Here is a 21,158-nt window from a genome sequence, read left to right as displayed (position 1 = left end):
GTATCCCCGAGATCTCCCAATACCCTCGGGGAAAGCCACCGGCTAAAAGGGCCTACACACCCACAACACCTTCGCACTCTCAATTGCTAGCTCCAGAGTTTATTCAAAGTCTTTGTATATAGTTGGATTAATCCGTTTTTGATATTCTTTCTTTCTTTATTCTTTATTTTTTTTTTTTTTTTTTTTTCTCTGGTTGATATATTGTAATCTGCACTTAATACTCTCACTACTAGAGTCGATATCTCTCATATATTGTTTTCAGTGTATCCACTGTGCCTGCATTTACATTATCTAACACTCCTAGAAGCAGTGACTTCACCTAGACAACCGAACATGGCAACCATACGTATCACAACCCTAAACACGAGGGGGCTTAATTCACCAACCAAAAGATCCCTAGCTCTTCGAGAACTTCACACTCTCAGAACAGACATAGCATTTCTACAAGAAACGCATTTTAAAGCTAACTCAGCCCCAACCCTTCGCAATAAACACTACCCAACAGGATATTTTAGCAATTATGAAAGCTCCAAATCCAAAGGGGTAGCCATTCTGATAGGGAAACACGTACCCTTCACGTACCTATCACACCACTCAGTCTCAGAAGGTAGGCTTTTGATAGTCAAAGGTAAGATAGGGAACACCGTAGTGACACTTGCCAACCTATACCTTCCCAATAGCAAACAATGCAAACATACACGCAAATATCTGAACGCAGTAGACAAAACCACGGAAGGGATCCTTATACTGGGGGGTGACTTCAACATCTCACTAGATTCTGACTTAGACACAACTTCCAAGTCCACTAAATACAACGCAACCTCCAGATCTAGAATCGTTCAAATCCTTGACAATCGTCACCTTTTTGACTGTTGGCGAATAACACACCCCACCTCCCGGGACTACTCCTTCTTCTCAGCGGTTCAGCACACATACTCGAGACTAGACATGTTCTTCCTGCAACACAGACACCTACATCTCATACGTTCCTGCGAGTACGGCCCCATTACGTGGTCCGACCATGGTCCCCTATCTATGTCTATCCAGATACCTAACCTGTTCCCATCTAGATCACAATGGAAACTTAACGACTCATTACTCAACGACCCAATACATGTTGCCCAAATACAGGAGACGCTCAATAACTACTTTGAAGAGAACAGCACACCTTCGGTTTCACCCACAGTAATCTGGGAGGCCCATAAAGCCGTTGTACGGGGACACATAATTGCCCTTGCATCCAGGCACAAGAAAGCGAGGGAGGCCCAAATTACCTCTCTCACGGAGGACATTAGATGCTTAGAAAATGCTCACAAAAGGCACATGACCTTAGATACATATAAAGAACTCATAGACAAGCGCTCTACCCTCCAAACACTTCTGAACACGAAAATTCAACGGTCGCTCCTATATACTAAACACAAGTACTACACCCAAAGCGGAAAATGCGGCCGCATGTTGGCCAGGGCGATACAAAAAGAGAGGCAGCTAACGTACATAACCCACATAAAAAAATCCTCAGGGACAATAACCCACTTACTGCCAGACATAATGAGAGAATTCCACTCCTATTACTCAAACCTATATAACCTAAGATCCCAACCACCAGATCCGGAAGCCATCCAAAATTTCCTCGCAAAAAGACTAACCCAGACAATCCCTCCAAACGCTAGGCAAATACTAGACTCTCCACTCACATCAGAAGAAGTCTCCATGATTATAAGACAACTACCACTAGGAAAGAGTCCCGGGCCAGATGGCTTTACAGCCAAATACTTCAAAACTTTCTCCAAGACCTTGAACAAACCGTTCCTAGCGGCGTTCAATTCCTTAAACCATGGGCACACTCTGCCTCGAGAAACACTAGAAGCGCATATTACACTTATCCCCAAACCAGGCAAGGACCTAACGGAATGTGGCAGCTACAGGCCCATTTCACTAATAAATATTGACCTTAAAATTTTTACAAAGATACTAGCTGTCCGCCTCAAACCATACCTGCAGGGACTAGTTCACCCCGACCAAGCTGGGTTCGTGCCAGGGCGAGAAGCCAAAAATAATACCACCAAAGTGTTGAACCTTATATACCATGCACAGACGAAGGGGGACCCGAGCCTTATCCTCACAATCGACGCCGAAAAGGCGTTTGACAGGGTGGACTGGTCTCTGCTAACAGCCACAATGCAGGCCATGGGCTTCGGCCCCAATTGGCTGTCGTGGCTCTCAGCTATTTACTCTAAGCCGGGTGCAAAAATAAGGGTTAATGGCCAACTCTCAGACACAGTCCATATCTCTAATGGCACGAGACAAGGATGTCCTCTGTCCCCCCTGCTTTTCATCCTAACACTAGAACCCTTCCTTCAGGGGATCAGAAACAACCCGAATATCCAGGGCTTACACATAGCCGACCGGGAATACAAAGTTTCTGCCTTTGCAGATGATTTACTATACACGATAAAAAACCCAGAAACCTCACTACCCCACCTGTTGCAAGAGATCGATCTATATGGCCTAGTATCCAACTACAAAATAAATAGTAGCAAGAGTGAGATCCTCCCCTTGAACATTTCAAAGGGGTTGGAGACCAGACTTCAACAGACTTACCCATTCCACTGGCCACAGAATTCCGTAAGATACCTGGGAATACAATTGACGAACTCCTTACACAAAACATACGACCTCAACTTTCCCCCACTATTGGCCAACATTGACAGAGACCTAAGAACCTGGAACAAACCTCAATTCAGCTGGCTCTGCAGAGTACACATCTTGAAAATGGCCATCTTGCCGAAATTCCTTTACATTTTACAAACACTACCCATAAAGATCCCAACTTCATTCTTCAAGACAGTAAAGCACTGCCTCTCCAACTTTCTGTGGGCAGGAAAACACCCAAGGACTCAATACACAAACTTAACGAGACACAAAACACAAGGCGGCATGGGGGCACCAGATGTAGAGACATACCATAGGGCAGTCATCCTATCCCGTATCTACGATTGGACTAACAATTACAACCAGAAACAGTGGGTACAAATAGAAGCAACCAGCCTACAAGTCCACATTCGAACGCTACCATGGCATGCCTCAGGCCTGGAATTAGTACGCCCAAACCACAAAGACCATCCAACATTAATCCCTACACTAAGATACTGGAACAATATAAGGAAATCCGACCATGTTGCCCCGCATCCATCCCCACTGTACCCGATTACAGGAAACCCACACTTCAAACCAGGCATTCCACAGAATGCATACCGAGATTTCGGGAACCAACAGGAGCAACTACTCCTGAAAGACGTACTAAACAGTCAGGGAATGGTCCCTATTTCGGATCTAATCCCCACGCCCACACACACACCAATGCAGGGTTACAAATACACACAACTCATGCACTTCCTACAAACTCAACCTACCCTCACACAAGGTAGCAGACCATTGACAGCATTCGAAGCTAGAACCTTTTTGGGGACTATGACAAAGAAACACATCACCGTGTTCTATAAATGTTTACAGACGGATCTCCACGCTAACCTCCCAGAATTCACAAAATCCTGGGAAAAAGACTTAAAGATCACAATCTCACCTGACGATTGGAGAACCATATTTAAAAATGCCTTTAAGTCCTCTAGCAACACTATAACCCAAGAGAGTAACTATAAGCGCATTTCTAGATGGCACTTCACCCCAACCAGAATATGCAAGTTCTTCCCGAACGCATCCAACCTATGCTGGAGATGCAAAACTGACGCAGGGACCCCGGGCCACATCTGGTGGCTTTGCAATGTAATACAATCATACTGGTGCAAAATAACCACCATAATAACACTTATTACGGGCTACGCAATCCCACAATCTCCTGAGGCCTTACTATTCATGCTCTTCCCCACCCCTCTACCAAAATCAATGCGTACCCTACTCTATCATCTGCTTACCGCAGCAAATAGTCTAATCCCCCTCAAATGGAAGCAAACCAAGCCCCCATCCATCAGGGAATGGATTACCAAAGTGGACACCTTTAGACAAATGGAGGAGCTCTCACACTCCTTCTCTGGCACTTACGATGTGTTCACATATACCTGGGCACCCTGGGACAAGTATATTAAAGACTCTGAGGGTTCTCCACTCCACGATACTTAACCCTCTTGTGTTTTCTTTGAGCCATTCAGACGATTACCTAATATATACGTAATCACACCGTTACAAACTGCTTCTAATACCTCACTGAACTACTGTGTATTGTTCTCTAAGCTGACAACAATGTATTTTAGGAATTTGTCAAGCTAGGACTACCCTAAAGTTTGAAACTTCTGTACCACTCGTGCATACTGTAAAGTATTACATGTTATGAGATGTATGACTCCTATATCCTTTTCACATGATGTCAAGTGCAAAATTAAACAATAAAAGTTAAAAAAAAAAAAAAAAAAAAAAACACAAATCCTTCCACACTCCTTTAAATCTGCTTGCCTACATGCTGAGTGTCACAACAACCAGTAACATAATACCTTATAAGATCATTCTCTTAAAGGAACACAATAGTCACCTAAATTACTTTAGCTAAATAAAGCAGTTTTAGTGTATATAGATCATTCCCCTGCAATTTCACTGCTCAATTCACTGTCATTTAGGAGTTAAATCACTTTGTTTCTGTTTATGCAGCCCTAGCCACACCTCCCCTGGCTTTGATTGACAGAGCCTGCATGGAAAAAAAACTGGTTTCACTTTCAAACAGATGTAATTTACCTTAAATAATTGTATCTCAATCTCTAAATTGAACTTTAATCACATACAGGAGGCTCTTGCAGGGTCTAACAAGCTATTAACATAGCAGGGGATAATTAAACGGAACTTGCAATAAAGAAAGCCTAAATAGGGCTCTCTTTACAGGAAGTGTTTATGGAATGCTGTGCAAGTCACATGCAGGGAGGTGTGACTAGGGTTCATAAACAAAGGGATTTAACTCCTAAATGGCAGATGATTGAGCAGTGAGGCTGCAGGAGCATGTTATCTACACCAAAACTGCTTCATTAAGCTAAAGTTGTTCAGGTGACTATAGTGTCCCTTTAATGGGCCTGAATTAGTTGTGAACACCACAAGTGAGAGGAAATCAATTCACATAATGAATAAAAACCGAGGGAGCAGTGGACTTCACACTAGATAGGAGTGCTCAGAATAAAGAATATTTTCCTTTCTCTGAAGTAAGGCAGGCTGGAAATAACTGCAACATATCTAGTTGTAAACAAAGTCCAGTGTAGACAAAAAGGCCAGTGTTGATATTCTCTGAATTAAGGTCTGCTGGAAAATACTCCCACATATCTTGTAGTAACAAGGGCCATTGCAGACATTCTCTGAGTTAAGTCCGGCTGGATACCATACCTAAACATCTTGAAAAAACAAGGACCAGGGTGGATTTTCTCGGTGCTGGAAAACACAGTTACTTGTCTTGTTACAGACAAGGCCAGGAGTGGACACTCTTGTAATTAAGGCCTTATTGGAATCACTTGTCACACATCTTGTTAAAACAAGGCCCAGTGTGGATAGTCTCTGTCAGGGCCACCACCAGAAATTTTGGGGCCCCTGACAAAGCACAAGGTCTGGGCCCCCCACGCCTCCCCTCCCCCGCGCCCGGCCGGCCTCCCCCCGCAATGAATGCAGTGTGTGTGTGTGTGTCAGTGTAGTGGATGCAGTGTGTATTAGTGTAATTAATGCAGTGTGTGTGTTAGTGTAATGAATGCAGAGTGTGTGTTAGTGTTGTGGATACAGAGTGTGTGTTAGTGTTGTGGATACAGAGTGTGTGTTAGTGTTGTGGATGCAGAGTGTGTGTTAGTGTTGTGGATGCAGATTGTGTGTTAGTGTTGTGGATGCAGATTGTGTGTTAGTGTTGTGGATGCAGATTGTGTGTTAGTGTTGTGGATGCAGATTGTGTGTTAGTGTAGCAGATGCAGTGTGTGTGTCAGTGTAGTGAATGCAGTGTGTGTTAGTGTAATGAATGCAGTGTGTGTGTCAGTGTAGTGAATGCAGTGTGTGTTAGTGTAATGAATGCAGTGTGTGTGTTAGTGTTGTGGATGCAGAGTGTGTGTTAGTGTTGTGGATGCAGAGTGTGTGTTAGTGTTGTGGATGCAGAGTGTGTGTTAGTGTTGTGGATGCAGAGTGTGTGTTAGTGTAGTGGATGCAGAGTGTGTGTTAGTGTAGTGGATGCACAGTGTGTGTCAGTGTAGTGGATGCAGTGTGTGTGTCAGTGTAGTGAATGCAGAGTGTGTGTCAGTGTAATGAATGCAGAGTGTGTGTCAGTGTAATGAATGCAGAGTGTGTGTTAGTGTAGTGAATGCAGAGTGTGTGTTAGTGTAGTGAATGCAGAGTGTGTGTTAGTGTAGTGAATGCAGAGTGTGTGTTAGTGTAGTGAATGCACAGTGTGTGTTAGTGTAGTGAATGCACAGTGTGTGTGTTAGTGTAGTGAATGCACAGTGTGTGTGTTAGTGTAGTGAATGCACAGTGTGTGTGTTAGTGTAGTGAATGCACAGTGTGTGTGTTAGTGTAGTGAATGCACAGTGTGTGTGTTAGTGTAGTGAATGCACAGTGTGTGTGTTAGTGTAGTGAATGCACAGTGTGTGTGTTAGTGTAGTGAATGCACAGTGTGTGTGTTAGTGTAGTGGATGCAATGTGTGTGTGTTAGTGTAGTGGATGCAATGTGTGTGTGTGTTAGTGTAGTGGATGCAGTGTGTGTGTGTTTAGTAGTGTATGCTTGTAAATGCAATCTGTTATACCCCCCTCCCTGTTTTATACCTGGTTCAGGGAGGGGGGAAGATTCTTTGATCCCTGGTGGTCCAGTCCGGTCCGGTGCCATTGTGCCCCCCTCCCCCCCCCCCCCCCCCGGCTCCCAGTACCTGCAGAGGAGGCCCAGCGGACTGCAGCTGTACTTTAAAGCATGTGCGGCCTGTACAGCTGCAGTCCGCTAGGCCCCCTCTGCAGATACAGGGAGCCGGGGGGCCTGCGGCTGCACCTATATATAACCTATGCAAAGTTTTGTGTCATCTGCAAACACTAAAACATGGCTTTCAATGCCTATTGCAAGATCATTTATAAATATGTTAAATAGAAGCAATCCCAAAACAGAACCCTGAGGGACACCACTTACCACTTTTGTCCAGCTTGAAAATGTACCATTTATGACAACTCGTTGTACTCTATCCATAAGCCAATGTTCTACACAAGAATATTCATCTAGACAAATTTCTTTTAGTTTAAAGACTAACCTATTGTGAGGAACCGTATTAAATGCCTTGGCAAAATCCAAGTAGATCACATCCACTGCAACACACTGATCTATACTTCTACTTACTTCTTCATAGAATGCAATTTAGGTTAATTTTGTCCAGCTTGAAAATGTATAAGTGATCATCGCTATATATAGGTGCAGAGAGTAACTGTGGGGCCCTGGACTGCCAAAGCAAAAGATTTTCAATGCTTTCCTATTGTGAAATGAGCGACGCTGGAGGTCCTCAGACAGCGTGAGGACGTCCAGCGACACTCTAGCACAGATAATCTGTGCTTTAATCCAGGAAGTTCCCTCTAGTGGCTGTCTAGTAGAAAACTGCAATAATTACACTTGCAGGGTTAGGAGTAGTGGGAGTTGGCACCCAGACCACTCCAATGGGCAGAAGTGGTCTGGGTGCCTGGAGTGTCCCTTTAATAGCCCTTCAAATATTTTCCCAGTCACAGAAGTTGAGCTCACAGGTATAATTTCCCAGGCAAGGATTTTGTACCCTTTAATATATAAGAACAACATCTGCCTTCCTCCAATCTTACGGTACAATACCTGAAACAAAAGAATCTTGAAAGATTAAATACAGAGGTTCACTTATTTTCCCACTTAGCTCCTTAAGTACTCATGGGTGAATACCGTCAGGCCCTGGAGCTTTTTTTAACATACATTTTCTTTAACTGTAGCACCTTGTCTTGAGTCATCCAATCAGAAGTTATCTGCAAGTTTTTTCAGCAATCATTTGCATATCGCTTGCCATAGGAGCCTCATTAATATATACTGAAGAAAATAGTTATTTAAAATGTCTGCCTTTTATATCCCAACCAATAATTGATTTCCCTTTGTTTGCCCCAAGCAGATATCTACCCATAAAGCTTCCACATTTTCCTCGTCACACTCCACATGCCTAAGATTTGACTTTAACTCATGTTTGACATACAAACATACCTTACCACCCTTCTTGTTTTTCCTATCCTTCCTAAATAAGGTGTACCCATTTAAGTTAACTGCCCAGTCATGTGTCTCATCCCACCATGTTTCTGTTATGCATACTATATCACATTGTTAAGTGTATGCTATTGCCTCTAGTTCCCAATTTTGTTATATAGGCTCCTTGCATTAGTAAGCATAAATTTGATATTATCATGAGTCTTTTTGTAAATTCACATCAATATTACATACCTCCTCTGTTCTGAGCTTGACACTCCCCCATCTCCACCCCCCTTTAACTGAGCTAAAGCCCATCTCCTTTCTATCCTATCTCCGTTTTTAAGATTGCACTACTAGTTTAAAATCTCCTCCAGCCTTCTAGCCATCCTACCCCCAGCACAGCAGTCCCTCTTCCGTTTAGGTGCAATCCATCATGGTTATACAGGTTGTACAAGCCCAAAATCGGCTCAGTGCTCTAAAAACACCAAACCCTCTTTCCTGCACCAAGACTTCAGCTACGCATTGACCTCTCTGTAGCGCGCAGCAGAGGTAATATTTCTAAAAATATTACCCTGGAGGTCCTTTTCTTTAGCTTACTTCCTAGTTCCATTAACTCGTTATTTAGGACCTTCCATTTTCCTCTGACTTGGTCATTGATACCATCATGGACCATGACAGCTAGGTCATCCCCAGCCCTTCCCAATAATCCCTCCACTCTGTGATTGCAATAGTACTTTGCAAGGTATGATTTGCGCATTATATGTATTCATTGCAATTTTTCATTAATGAGCCGTTTGAATTAATAAGGGATTATCTATGTCTTCGGATTAATGGCAGGGGCCCAAATGATAATGGGGACGAGGACCTATTGTCCCATCAGCCCCACCCATTTGTTGCAGGTAAGGGCTAATTGTAATAATAACCTGTAAGTCTCAAGATTTACCTGTCAGAGCTCTTTAGTTGCCATGCACCAAACAATTAGAGTGCTCTGAGTCAAATTGCATGGCGTGGGAAAGCTTTATAGGCCTTTCCCCATCCTGCAAAGGTCAGTCTGTGCACATAAGTCCTCGCCGTGAATGGAATATTTGTTTTGTCACTTTTTTTATTTAGTATTTTAACGCGTCTTTATGGATTTTTATTTGGCCTTTTTTGGCGCTGACATCTAATGGTAAGTATTAATATTTTATTTTTCAGTTATTTAGTAATTTATTTCATCCCCCTTCACTATTATTAGAGTAGGATATATATATATTTTTTTTTTTTAATTTTTTTATTATTATTAAAAGAAATTCAATAACAATAATGACAATAAGATTGTATGAATTACAGATTGACTTAACAAAAAAAAATAATAAAAATAAATAAATATATATATAACAGAAATAATAAAAATAACATATCTCCGGAAATAATGCATAAATGTTTCCAGTACTCATTGTGTATTGCATATATCACTATAAAATATAAACATTTTCAATAAAAAATATTTGAAAAGAAAAAGATATTCACTTTAACACTTACCTCACTTGACTAGACACTAAAACAGATAATTATCCAATATTAGTTTTTTTTATATAATAAAACAAAACTAGACAAAGTAGATCTGAGATATTTTTGTATGTGGTTTGATATACTGCATAGTAGGATATGTTTTTAGCTTTTGTTTGGGGGTTATCTAGGGATTTGGGGATCCCTAATCACTGAGGAGTTATTTTTTTTACAATTAGGCCCCACCTGCCGCTAATGAGTGGGGTCTGGGGGATAATAGGTGTGTGAGGACTTGGGAAGCAGTAGGTCCCCCATTTAATTTAATAGCCCCTGTTAATTATTTTAATAGTTGCAAGGCCCAAATATATTGTGTTGCTCTAGAAGCACTAGTGTTGAATTACCATACTTGTTCACAAATGTTTCTTTGTGTCAGTCCTAAATTGTTATTTATGTAGGGGTTAATGATCACTTAGATCAGTTGCTATTTACATGTTGCTCTATGTAAAATCATGTTTCTACAATAATGGATATTCATTATATTTTGCTTTAATCACTTTGTCTACTCTTATTGATATATGTAATCTAAATATATAATTTATCTAACCTTGCACTTTAATCTCTCCTCAGATTAGTGTGCCATTTGACAAACCTTTATGCATTATGTTGTCTTTAATTCTCAGAGCTAATGCAAACAGAGATGCACCATGTGAGGACGCTAAAGATAATGCTGAAAGTATACTCTCGTGCACTGAGGGAGGACCTGCAATATGGAAACAAAGAAATCCACCAGATCTTTCCTTGTGTGGATGAACTATTGGAATTGCATGGGCAATTTTTGGCTCGGTTCAAAGAGAGGCGTAAAGAGTCCTTAGAGGAGGGGAGCGATCGCAATTACATCATTCAGAAAATTGGTGACATCCTTGTGCAGCAGGTAGGACAAATTGCCACAGCAATCCATCATAGCATGGCTCCAAATTTCTACTAGCCTAGGAATTCACCCCTGGTGAGTTTGCCATGGACCCTTTAGGCTTTCAGTGGTAAGTAACTTTTAAGTCCTGGTCAATAGTGTAAGACTGAAATTTTAAATCATAGTACCTAGTAATGGGGTTTTTTTTTTGTTTGTTTTTTGTGTTATCTCATGGAAATGTTGGACATTTTTTCATTACACAATACTGGTCAAAGGTTTTAAAATACCTAATTTTTTACAGTTTGTATGAAATCTAAGCAGTGAAAAACCTGAAATATCCCAAACGTAAGCAGTAAACTGCCAGAGGTTAGGAAACTGAACTTAAAGCGGCACTAACTGTGATATCGCCACTGGGGTCCAGGGGAGCAGGGAAAGGTTAGTTATACTTAACTGAACCTTATTCTGGAGGTTCCTCCTGGCGCTTTAATTCTCCACATTAAAGGACCACTATAGGCACCCAGACCACTTCAGCTTAATGAAGTGGTCTGGGTGCCTGGTCCAGCTAGGGTTAACCCTTTTTTTTTTTTTTAAACATAGCAGTTTCAGAGAAACTCCTATGTTTACACTGAGGGTTAATCCAGCCTCTAGAGCCTCTAGTGGCTTTCTCATTGACTGCCGCTAGAGGCGCTTGCGTGCTTCTCACTGTGAAAATGCTTTCCTATGAGTTGGCTGAATGCGCGCGCGGCTCCTGCCACGCATGCGCATTCAGCCGATGACGTCGCTAGGAAGGAGGAGAGGAGGAGGAAAGCTTCAAGGTAAAATCTCTAGACAGAGAGGGATATTTTTCTAAACTTCTACATACTTATTAACCCTTAATAAGGAACAAATGGGCTGGGCTGCAGCATTGGCTGTACAGTGAGGGGAAAAAAGTATTCGTTCCCCTGCTTATTTTGAACGTTTGCCAGCCGAAATGATCCATCTATAATTTCAATAGTAAGTGTATTTTAACAGTGTGAGACAGAATAACAAAAACAAATCCAGAAAAACACATGTCAAAAAAGTTACAAATTGATTTGTCTATGAGTGATATAAGTATTTGACCCTTCCAACTTAGAACTTGGTGGCAAAACCCTTGTTGGCAATCACAGAAGTCAAACATTTCTTGTAGTTGGCTACCAGGTTTGCACACATCTCAAGACAGATTTTGCCCCACTCCTCTTTGCAGATCCTCTCCAAGTCATTAAAGGAATTATCCAGTAGAGCATCCATGAGTGCCCCCCTCCCTCCCACCTCACATCCCACATTGCTGAAGGAGTTAAAACCTCTTCAGACACTTATCTTAATCTAGTACTGACGTCCGCTGGTGGGGGATACCTAATGCGCATGTGCAACTATGTGACATGTTGGGAAGTTCAACCCCTTAAGGACCAAACTTCTGGAATAAAAGGGAATCATGACATGTCACACATGTCCTTAAGGGGTTAAGCTTGTTTATAATATAAAAATGTGCAACATTTTTCATGCCATTGTTTCATTAAAATGTCAATGTATACGCTGTTGTGGCGCACTTAGAGGACATTGTAGTCTTTCTTCAGGTCAACCTCTTTGTATGACACTTTTAATGCCTGTAACTGCAGGTCCTTTTCAGTTTGAATTCTGATTTTTTTCCAACTCTTGGTCACTTACTCGAAGGCTGCTGTAGAGTGTGTGCACTTGAATGTCCGTACCTTCACTAATGCTCCTATCTTGGTCAGTTAGTGACTTTTTGGACAGAGTGCCCGCAACAGTAATGTTATTGCCTGTCCAATGTATAATGGTGAAGTTGTACTTCTGGAGCTGCATGATCATCTTCTGGATCCTTGTGGGACTTGATGCCAGGGGTTTACACATTATGGACTCAAGAGGTTTATGGTCACTTTCAACAATGACTTCACAGCTATAAATGTACTGATGAAAGCGCTTGCAATCGAATAATACAGCAAAGAGTTCTTTCTCGATTTGTGCATAGTTGATTTCATATTCAGTGATAGGTCTTCCTTCTTGTAGGAGTACTGCCCGAGTCTGCACTTGCAGGCATCAACCTATAGCCTGAGCTCTTTGTGAGGATTGGAGTAATCTAATACTGGCCCTGAGTCTGATGTGAGAAGTTCTCTTATTTTCTTAAAACCTTTGTTACGCTGGATGTCCCAAACAAACTAACATAATTCCTTCAGGAGCTGGCACACTAGTGCATTGATATTGGCAAGATTGGGTGCAAATTTAAAGAGGTAATTAATCTTGTCTAGTTCTCCCTTATATGCAGGTGGCTCCATGTCCCTCACAGTAGCAGCATCGAGGCATCTGTGTAGTGCGATTGGACTACTGGGGTTTCATGTTGATCTAAGTGATCTAATACACTCACCAGGAAACAGTCACATTCCTTTAAAGACATCTGCCAGTTCTTCCATGATTGCCACCTTTTTGTTTTCTTGTGACCAACAATGCTAGTTTGTGGAGACCAAAGTCCATGCAGCCGTTTAGACTTATGACTGGAGGTGCATTTGTGTCAGCTGCATAAAATGTCATGACCATCTCGATATCTTTGTGCTTGCATTTCAGGTCACATTTGACTTTTACCTCTAGGCTTTCACCACCGATGTCTAGTTTGAACTTGATTACAATTTGTTTAACATTGATAAAAGCCCTGTTCTGTCTGGGCTTTGCCTGACCTGCGTCAATAATCAGTTTATCTCACTCTTCTCGATTGGTGCGTTCATTGCTTATTTTATGGACCTTTCTCGCGGCTGGAGCAACATACTTTTGCAAAGTGGTTTAACTTCCCACATATTTTGCACACCTTTCCTTTTGCAGGACAGAGAGTTCAATAGGCATGAGACTTGTTTCCACAAAAGCCGCTTTCTTTGAAACTGTTCATTTTGTCACTGTTTGCATACAGTCTTTAATAAGAAGACACAAACCTGTCATAAACTTCTCAGGTGGTTTGTGATCTCCCTGCTCTTTCTCATTAAAGGGACACTATAGTTACCAAAATGTTAGCTTAATGAAACAGTTTTGGTGTATAGATCATGTCCCTGCAGTCTCACTGCTCAATTATCTGCCATTTAGGAGTTAAATCACTTGGTTTAGGAACCCTAGGCACACCTCCCTGCATGTGACTTGCACAGCCTTCCTAAACACCTCATGTTAAGATTCATTTAAAGTTTATCCTTCATTTATTGCAAGTTCTGTTTAATTTAGATTTTCTTATCCACCTGCTATATTAATAGCTTCCTAGACCCTGCAAGAGCCTCCTGTATGTGAATAAAGTTCAATTTACAGAGAAAGAGATACAATTGTTTAAGGTAAATTACATCTGATTGAAACTGAAACCAGTTTAGTTTTATTCACACAGGCTGTGTCAATCAGAGTCAGGGGAGGTGTGACAAGGGCTGCATAAACAGAAACAACGTGATTTAACTCCTAAATGGCAGTGAATTGAGCAGTGAAACCTGAGCAGCATGATTTAAACTGCTCAAAAACTGCTTCATTAAGCTAAAGTTATTTAGGTAACTATAGTGTTGCTTTAAATTTACAATGTGCAAATATCTCATTAGCTTTGGCTCAACATTTGCTTCTTTTGTAGACAATGACATGTATTTGAAATATCTTGGCCCTGGCATTTCTTGTAGTTTCTATTATTCCGGCCATTCTAAGGGCTGGTTTAGGGACTTTCTACCTGTCTCTATTGTCTTGGTGATTTTCACTCGGCGTATTGGGTATTAACGTTACACTAGGATCGAAAACCGAAATGAATTAACACCACATGCATAAAAATAAGTTGTTTATGCAACTCTCACAGTTAATCTTTACTGCAACTTCAAATCCATATACAAAAGACACATGTAAGTAAAATAAATACAAATATAATAGTTATCGTGACATTTGACACAGCGCATTAGAATATCATTCACAAGTGTGTGAAGCCCACTATCAATCAAGACTGCTTCCGCTCAGATCATAACTGCCATTCCAGCTTAGAAGCTCATGATCAAGTTAAAGGAACACTAAAGTCACCTAAATTACTTTAGCTAAATAAAGCAGTTTTAGTGTATAGATCATTCCCCTGCAATTTCACTGCGCACTTTGTTTCTGTTTATGGACGCCTTACTGGACCGACTCTTCACTGACCCACTCGTTGAGAAATTGTTCTCCCCCCCCCCCCCCCTCCTTGGACGCCAGGTCCCCCGACGACGACTGTGCCTATGATACGGGGTGGGCCGGAACCACTGTGGCTTCTTGGGGCCTTACCTGGTAGGGATGCGGGACAGAAGTTATGAAGCTTTGTTATTAATACTGCTTAATTACATAGTTAATGTCTCTTTGATTATTGTACCGAATGTTATCGTCTATGGGCTACGGCCATGCCCTTGTAGTTGTTCTATTATTCACGCATATTAACATTTCTTACAGATCGCACTAAATTGTACTTCACGTAACACATTGTCAGGGGTTGGGGTGTGAGGACTCTTCCGATCACATACATACTCTTACACTCTTGTCTGGTGTTGAACCGCGCATCCCGACACACGCTCGTGCTTACCCTGCACGGCGGAACCTGGGGCCTCCTGATACCTGGCCTGGTTGCCGGTACGGAATCCCTGAGTTTCTGACCGTAGCACGAGTCACCACCCATACGGGGGTGGATCTTCTGGGACGCCTTCTGTCTCAGCTGTAACACCCGTTACTACGGGCGTTTACTTCTCTTCTCTACTCTTCTCTCCTCGTTCTTGAGTCTCCCCCCTTGCCCTCTCCCTCCTCTGACCTACTCCCTTCTGCCCTACACCCAGGGTGGTCTGTCCCTCTGGGCCTCTCCTTGGCCCGCACTGTGGCGGTTGTGACCCTCCTGGATTTCACCCACCCAAGGTGACGGGAGGGTGTACCTCACTGCAATGGATCCCGGAAAGGGGATGGCAGAGCCTGGTGCATATCGCCCTGCTCCCTTGCCTGGCCGCACTATTAACTGCAGGGGCCTGAACATACCTGAGCGGCGGACCCATCTCCTTCGAGAATTGAAAAGGGATCATATTTCGGTGGCGTTGTTACAGGAGACGCACTTCCGAACTGGGGCAGCTCCCAGATTACATAACAAACATTACCCGACAAATTATTTTTGCGATCATCCAACATCGCGGAAAGCAGGGGTAGCCATCCTAATAGCAGCACACCTTGACTTCCAGAAGCTGGACAGTCTGCTTGATTCACAGGGACGCTATCTTTTTCTGAAGGGGACGATCTCGGGCATGATGTACACGTTTGCTACGGCTTACGTACCTAATACCCGACAAGCTCAGTTCCTCAGAGGAACGCTGAATAAGTTAAGCAGCTTCTCGGAAGGTGCACTCATCCTGGGGGGGGGATTTCAATGCATCCCTGGACCCCATCATGGACACCTCAACGGGACATAGCAGTATCTCTCATCTACACCTGCGCTCTATGAAACGGTCACTGGGGGACATGGGTCTGGTAGACTGCTGGAGGGCCCTTCACCCCTCCGCTAAAGACTACACGTATTATTCGGCATTGCATGATCGGTACTCCCGCATTGATTATGTTTTCATTCGCCAACTGGGCCTACAAAGGCTCATCTCCGCTACCATAGATCCAGCTACGTGGTCAGATCACAACGCGGTCACAGTGGGCCTTGAATCTCCTCTCTATCGGCCCTCGGCGTGGTCGTGGAGGCTGAATGAAGCCCTTCTCCTCGACCCTGGGACGCGAACCCAAATTACCCAAGCCTTAGAACAGTATTTCCAAGATAACGACGTGCCGGAAACCTCTCCAGTGTCAATATGGGAGGCGTTATATGAGGCACACTTATCCGAATAGCGTCCCACAAAAAGAAAGCAGCTGCACTTGAAATGGCGGATCTATACAAATTAATATCAGCTCTAGAACAGCAACACAAACGATCTCACCTGATAGAGACATATGGGAAACTCATGCAGGCCAGACGACAACTGAAGGATCTTCTCACAAAACGTTACCTCAAATTCCTACAACGCAACCGGGGGTTCTTCTACACTCATGCCAACAAGGGGGGGAAATACCTAGCTCATCTCCTGAAGGGGAATACCCCCCGCTCACAGGTTCGCAGCCTACGCCTTTCTTCGGGCACCTCCACGATCTTCCCGACTGAGATAGCTGAGGAATTTAAGAAGTATTATCACTCACTTTACAATATACACGCGACAGGCGGCGATGTCGCTGCAACTGACGAAGGCGCACTAACGCGGAACTACTTACAAGAGTCTATGGTGAGGACGATCAGCCCCGATACGGCAGAGTTGCTGGACGGTTTAATCACTGAGGAGGAATTAAAAGCGGCCTTGAAGTCGACCAAGACGGGCAAGGCGCCAGGCCCGGACGGCTTCTCCGTGGGGTACTATAAAGCATTCTCGGCCATACTGTTACCATGGTTCACGAAGGCTCTGAATGCGATAGCTGCAGGAGAGACCTTCGGAACGGAATCCCAGGCTGCTATAATAACTGTCCTGCCGAAACTGGGGAAAGACCCCGCGATATGTGGCAATTATCGCCCAATTTCCCTCCTAAATGTGGATGCAAAGCTGTTTACTAAGGCACTTGCAACTAGACTCAGATCTGTTCTACCGGCCCTCATACATATGGACCAGACAGGATTCATCCCCGGCCGAGAGGCAAGGGATAGCACCCTGAGGGTATTCGCAATTCAACATAGAGCGCGCAAGCAGAGACAACCTCTCCTCCTCCTCTCCACAGACGCTGAAAAGGCGTTTGACCGGGTAAAATGGCCATACATGCTTACCACCCTTGGTGCTATGGGGTTGGGACAGAGGCTCCTCACATGGATACTGGCGCTGTATCACAATCCGTGGGCCGCGGTACGTGTGAATGGGGCGCTAACGACGGATTTTGCAATCTCCAACGGCACAAGGCAGGGATGCCCACTGTCACCCCTGCTCTTTGCCATGTCCTTAGAACCCCTACTTCAAACTATTAGACAACACCCAGACGTTCGGGGATACTCGTGGCAAGGGGTGGAACATAAAGTGGCCGCATATGCGGATGACCTCTTATTCTTCATCTCCTCTCCTCGTGTCACAATGCCCTGCTTGATGGCCGCGCTTGAGCAATTCGGCACAATATCCAGTTTCAAACTTAACCTGTCCAAATGCGAGGTACTTAATATCACCATTCCGGAAGCTGAATATTGGGCTCTAGATACCCTGTTCCCCTTCCGCTGGTGTCCCGGTAAAATGAAATATCTTGGGATATGGCTCACGTCGGACCCGAGTGACCTATACCCTCAAAACTTCCCTCCACTCCTGAAGACGATCCTGGCGGACCTTGAAAGATGGGCATACCCACACGTTTCGTGGTTTGGACGAATCGCTGTCCTTAAAATGAATGTCCTACCCAGGCTCCTGTATGCATTTCAAACACTCCCTTGGGCTGTTCCTCCACATTTCTTCTCCACATTGAGATCGGCAATTATCCGCTATGTTTGGAAAGGTGAGAGATCAAGGCTCCGTCACGATCTGCTTTGCTTACCACGATGCCGTGGGGGACTAGCATTGCCAGATTTAAAAAAATAACACCAGGCCACGACTGTAACGGATCGCCTGGCACCCCGACTGGGTACCTCCGTTAAAGGATGCTCCTAGCGTTTCCTGAGGACTCCAAGCACTGCAGCAGACACCACAACCACCGAATCAGAGAAGCGTATAAATCCTCTCAAGCATATGAATGCTGTAGACAGTTGAATAGGAACCATACGAATAGGTTTTCAATCCTAGCAGTCAAACTGGAACAGCATACAATAAATCCTCCCCCAATAATGAGACGACACTTCACTTTGAGGATTAAACAGGAACTCTGGACTGGCTCATCCAGCCCGGACATAGATGACATAGATGTTACCTCCCACACATCCCCTCCCCTTAGTGTGACACATAATCCCATTATGCATACAGTGTAAAATATACTTTTACACAACTTTCAAAACTTTAAAACCATACATCACATTCACATTAAAATACATATCCACAATCAATCCATTCAGGGGAACAACATATTAAAAAATGGCATGAATCCGACCAGGGGTTCAAAAGTTACTAAAAGTATCTTTTAAAACCCCTAGCTTTCCAGGGCCTTCTCTGTGCTGGAGAAGTAATCCGATTATCTCCCAGCACAGAGACAGACTCCATTAAGCACATGGGGACACAAAGACAGTAAAACACTTTAAAATACATAAATTCACCTTTTACACATAACACACAGACATTTCACCTATCCCCAGATAGCTGGGATCTGCGCGCACAAAACTACCGAATAGCGCGCAGATCCTACTCACACAGTACAATTGCCATGGAGCTAAAGTCTTTCCCATAGTCTTTCATTATGAATAGGCTCCATGGTATAGCTATCTGGGGTATCACATTCCCATAAAGTCTGGTCCATAGTCCAAAGGCAAGAGGCGGCCAATCGGCCCCCTCCAAGGACACGTGGCGAGGTCGGTTTCGCCACAATCCCAAAAAGTCCCAATATGTCCATCGATGATTTTAAAAGGGCCAGTTGCAGCAATATAAAGTACAATATGCCCCAAATAACCCAGGGGCCATAGTCAGCAGGTAGGAGGCTAGCAAACAGGCTTCTCCAGGGCCCAGTGGCGAGGTTGGTTTCGCCACAACGACCCTCCAGCGCATCCTGGAATGGCATGCAATCACGCACCAGAAACAGTGGGTGACACTGACCAGGGATGGGCAGGAGGCACAACTGAAATCTGCCATCTGGGCGGGAGGACCTCAGGCGGTTGACAAGGGGGACTCGGTAGGCATCATAACACAAACGCTTATCAGCTGGAAACGCGTGAGAGATCAACCACATGTCTCGCCCATGCCTAGTCCTTTACTCCCCATCATCCATAACCCGGCGATAGGTGGGGGCATTCCACCAAGCGCATGGCCCTTTGCAGAGGGCCGCACCCATGTTCCCATTTCCACGGTCCTGCGTAATGGCGCCCTGAGCTCTTTGGATTCCCTGCTGGGGCACTCGCCCCGGACGCCTCTGCTCACACTACGTTATATGCAGGTACAGCACTACTATGATAATGTACGCAATAAGGAGAAACTACACAGAGATCTCACCTGGTTCGAACAGAGATGCGAGAGGGGCTCATCGCTGGGAAAAACTATATCCACCCTCTACCAAAACCTGGTGGTGGGACACTTGGCAGAGAATAATGTCTTCCGCAGGCAATGGGAGACATTGTTAGGCACTGCCTTTACATCCCAGCAATGGGAAACCGCGCTGCTCTGGCAGCACAAAAGCTCCATCTGCACTCAATACCAGGAAACGAACTGGCTCTATGGTACCGGACGCCCATATTACTCCATAGGATTTTTCCGACAACGCCCCCGACATGTCGGAAAGGGGCACGATCGTTCATATTTGGTGGGAATGTCGCCTTATAGTCCCATTCTGGGAAATGGTCAGGGATACGATCATCGAAATCTTGGGGGCGACAGCGGAATGGACGGCGGCGCTAGCCCGCCTACATATTTCGACACTGTCGATTGCTGGGTACAAAAAGTCGATCGTGCGCCATCTACTTAATGCGGCCAAAGCATTGATCCCTCTATACTGGAAGAAGACAGAGGTTCCCAAAAAGGAGGAATGGATTCGTAGGGTGGAGGAGATTCAGGGAGCGGAAGCAATTCGGGCTTCGTTGCTTGGTAGGGGGGACAGACATACGGAGCTGTGGCAACCATGGTTTGCATTTATCTCTAATGGCCATTGAGAGTGGGAAGAAAGGGCACCTGGCCCGGTGGGACTTGACCACCCCTATCCTCCATATCCTCCCTAATCCACCTATAACTGAACTTGGGGGCGGCTCTCCTATCCTTCTACTCCCTCTCAATTCTTTTTCTCTCTCTATCTATATATTCTTGATTCTTCTCTAGGATCTTCAATTGTTACAAACACATGACTATAACACACGCTAGATGTGGCGATGCGTTTCTATTACGTTAGGGGCCGGGCGATTCGGCCACGAGAGGTGGACATTGGGTTTACCTCACACTGCCTCCCACGGAATTGGTTGATGGTTTAGGGTCTCACGCACAATTGACTTGAGTGGGGATGTGGTGGTTGGTAAAATGGTGGCGGTCCGCATGAACGCTAACGCACGCACATACACTTACATGCGGGTGACGCAGAGCCTCATAGCCACACGAAGACCCATGATATCTAGCTGTACCCGACCTGGGTTGCGCCCCGCTATAACGACGCTAATTACAACACCTCATATACACCACCATGACTAGCAAGGTACACTTCAGACACGTAGCGCACTAAACAAAGTTGACTTCTAGCTGTCCGCTCTGTTATGTAGCGAATTTGGATGGTGTCATTATATGTTGAGCGCTGTTTATAACACTACATCTGCCTTACCGACTTTGTATATGTCATGTATAATTCTGTATAACAGTTTCACTTACTTTGTATGCGACTTTATCTGGTTACGAGCAATTAGGACCTGCGAGTCCTCGC

The 21,158-nt window shown here is 44.2% G+C and overlaps 1 protein-coding gene across 2 annotated transcripts in view; it reads left to right on the top strand.

The window, feature by feature from the left end:
• Positions 1–21,158, top strand: part of LOC134611536 (rho guanine nucleotide exchange factor 18-like) — a 119,590-nt gene that overhangs the window by 26,562 nt on the left and 71,870 nt on the right. For both annotated transcript variants that reach the window (XM_063455494.1, XM_063455495.1), the window contains exon 4: positions 10,363–10,613. In XM_063455494.1, the coding sequence (XP_063311564.1) occupies positions 10,363–10,613 (251 nt within the window). The remainder of the gene's footprint in view (positions 1–10,362; positions 10,614–21,158) is intronic.

This window comes from Pelobates fuscus, chromosome 5 (assembly GCF_036172605.1).
Source record: "Pelobates fuscus isolate aPelFus1 chromosome 5, aPelFus1.pri, whole genome shotgun sequence".
NCBI classification, from domain to species: Eukaryota; Metazoa; Chordata; class Amphibia; order Anura; family Pelobatidae; genus Pelobates; species Pelobates fuscus.
This window is presented reverse-complemented; position numbering and strand designations above follow the sequence as displayed.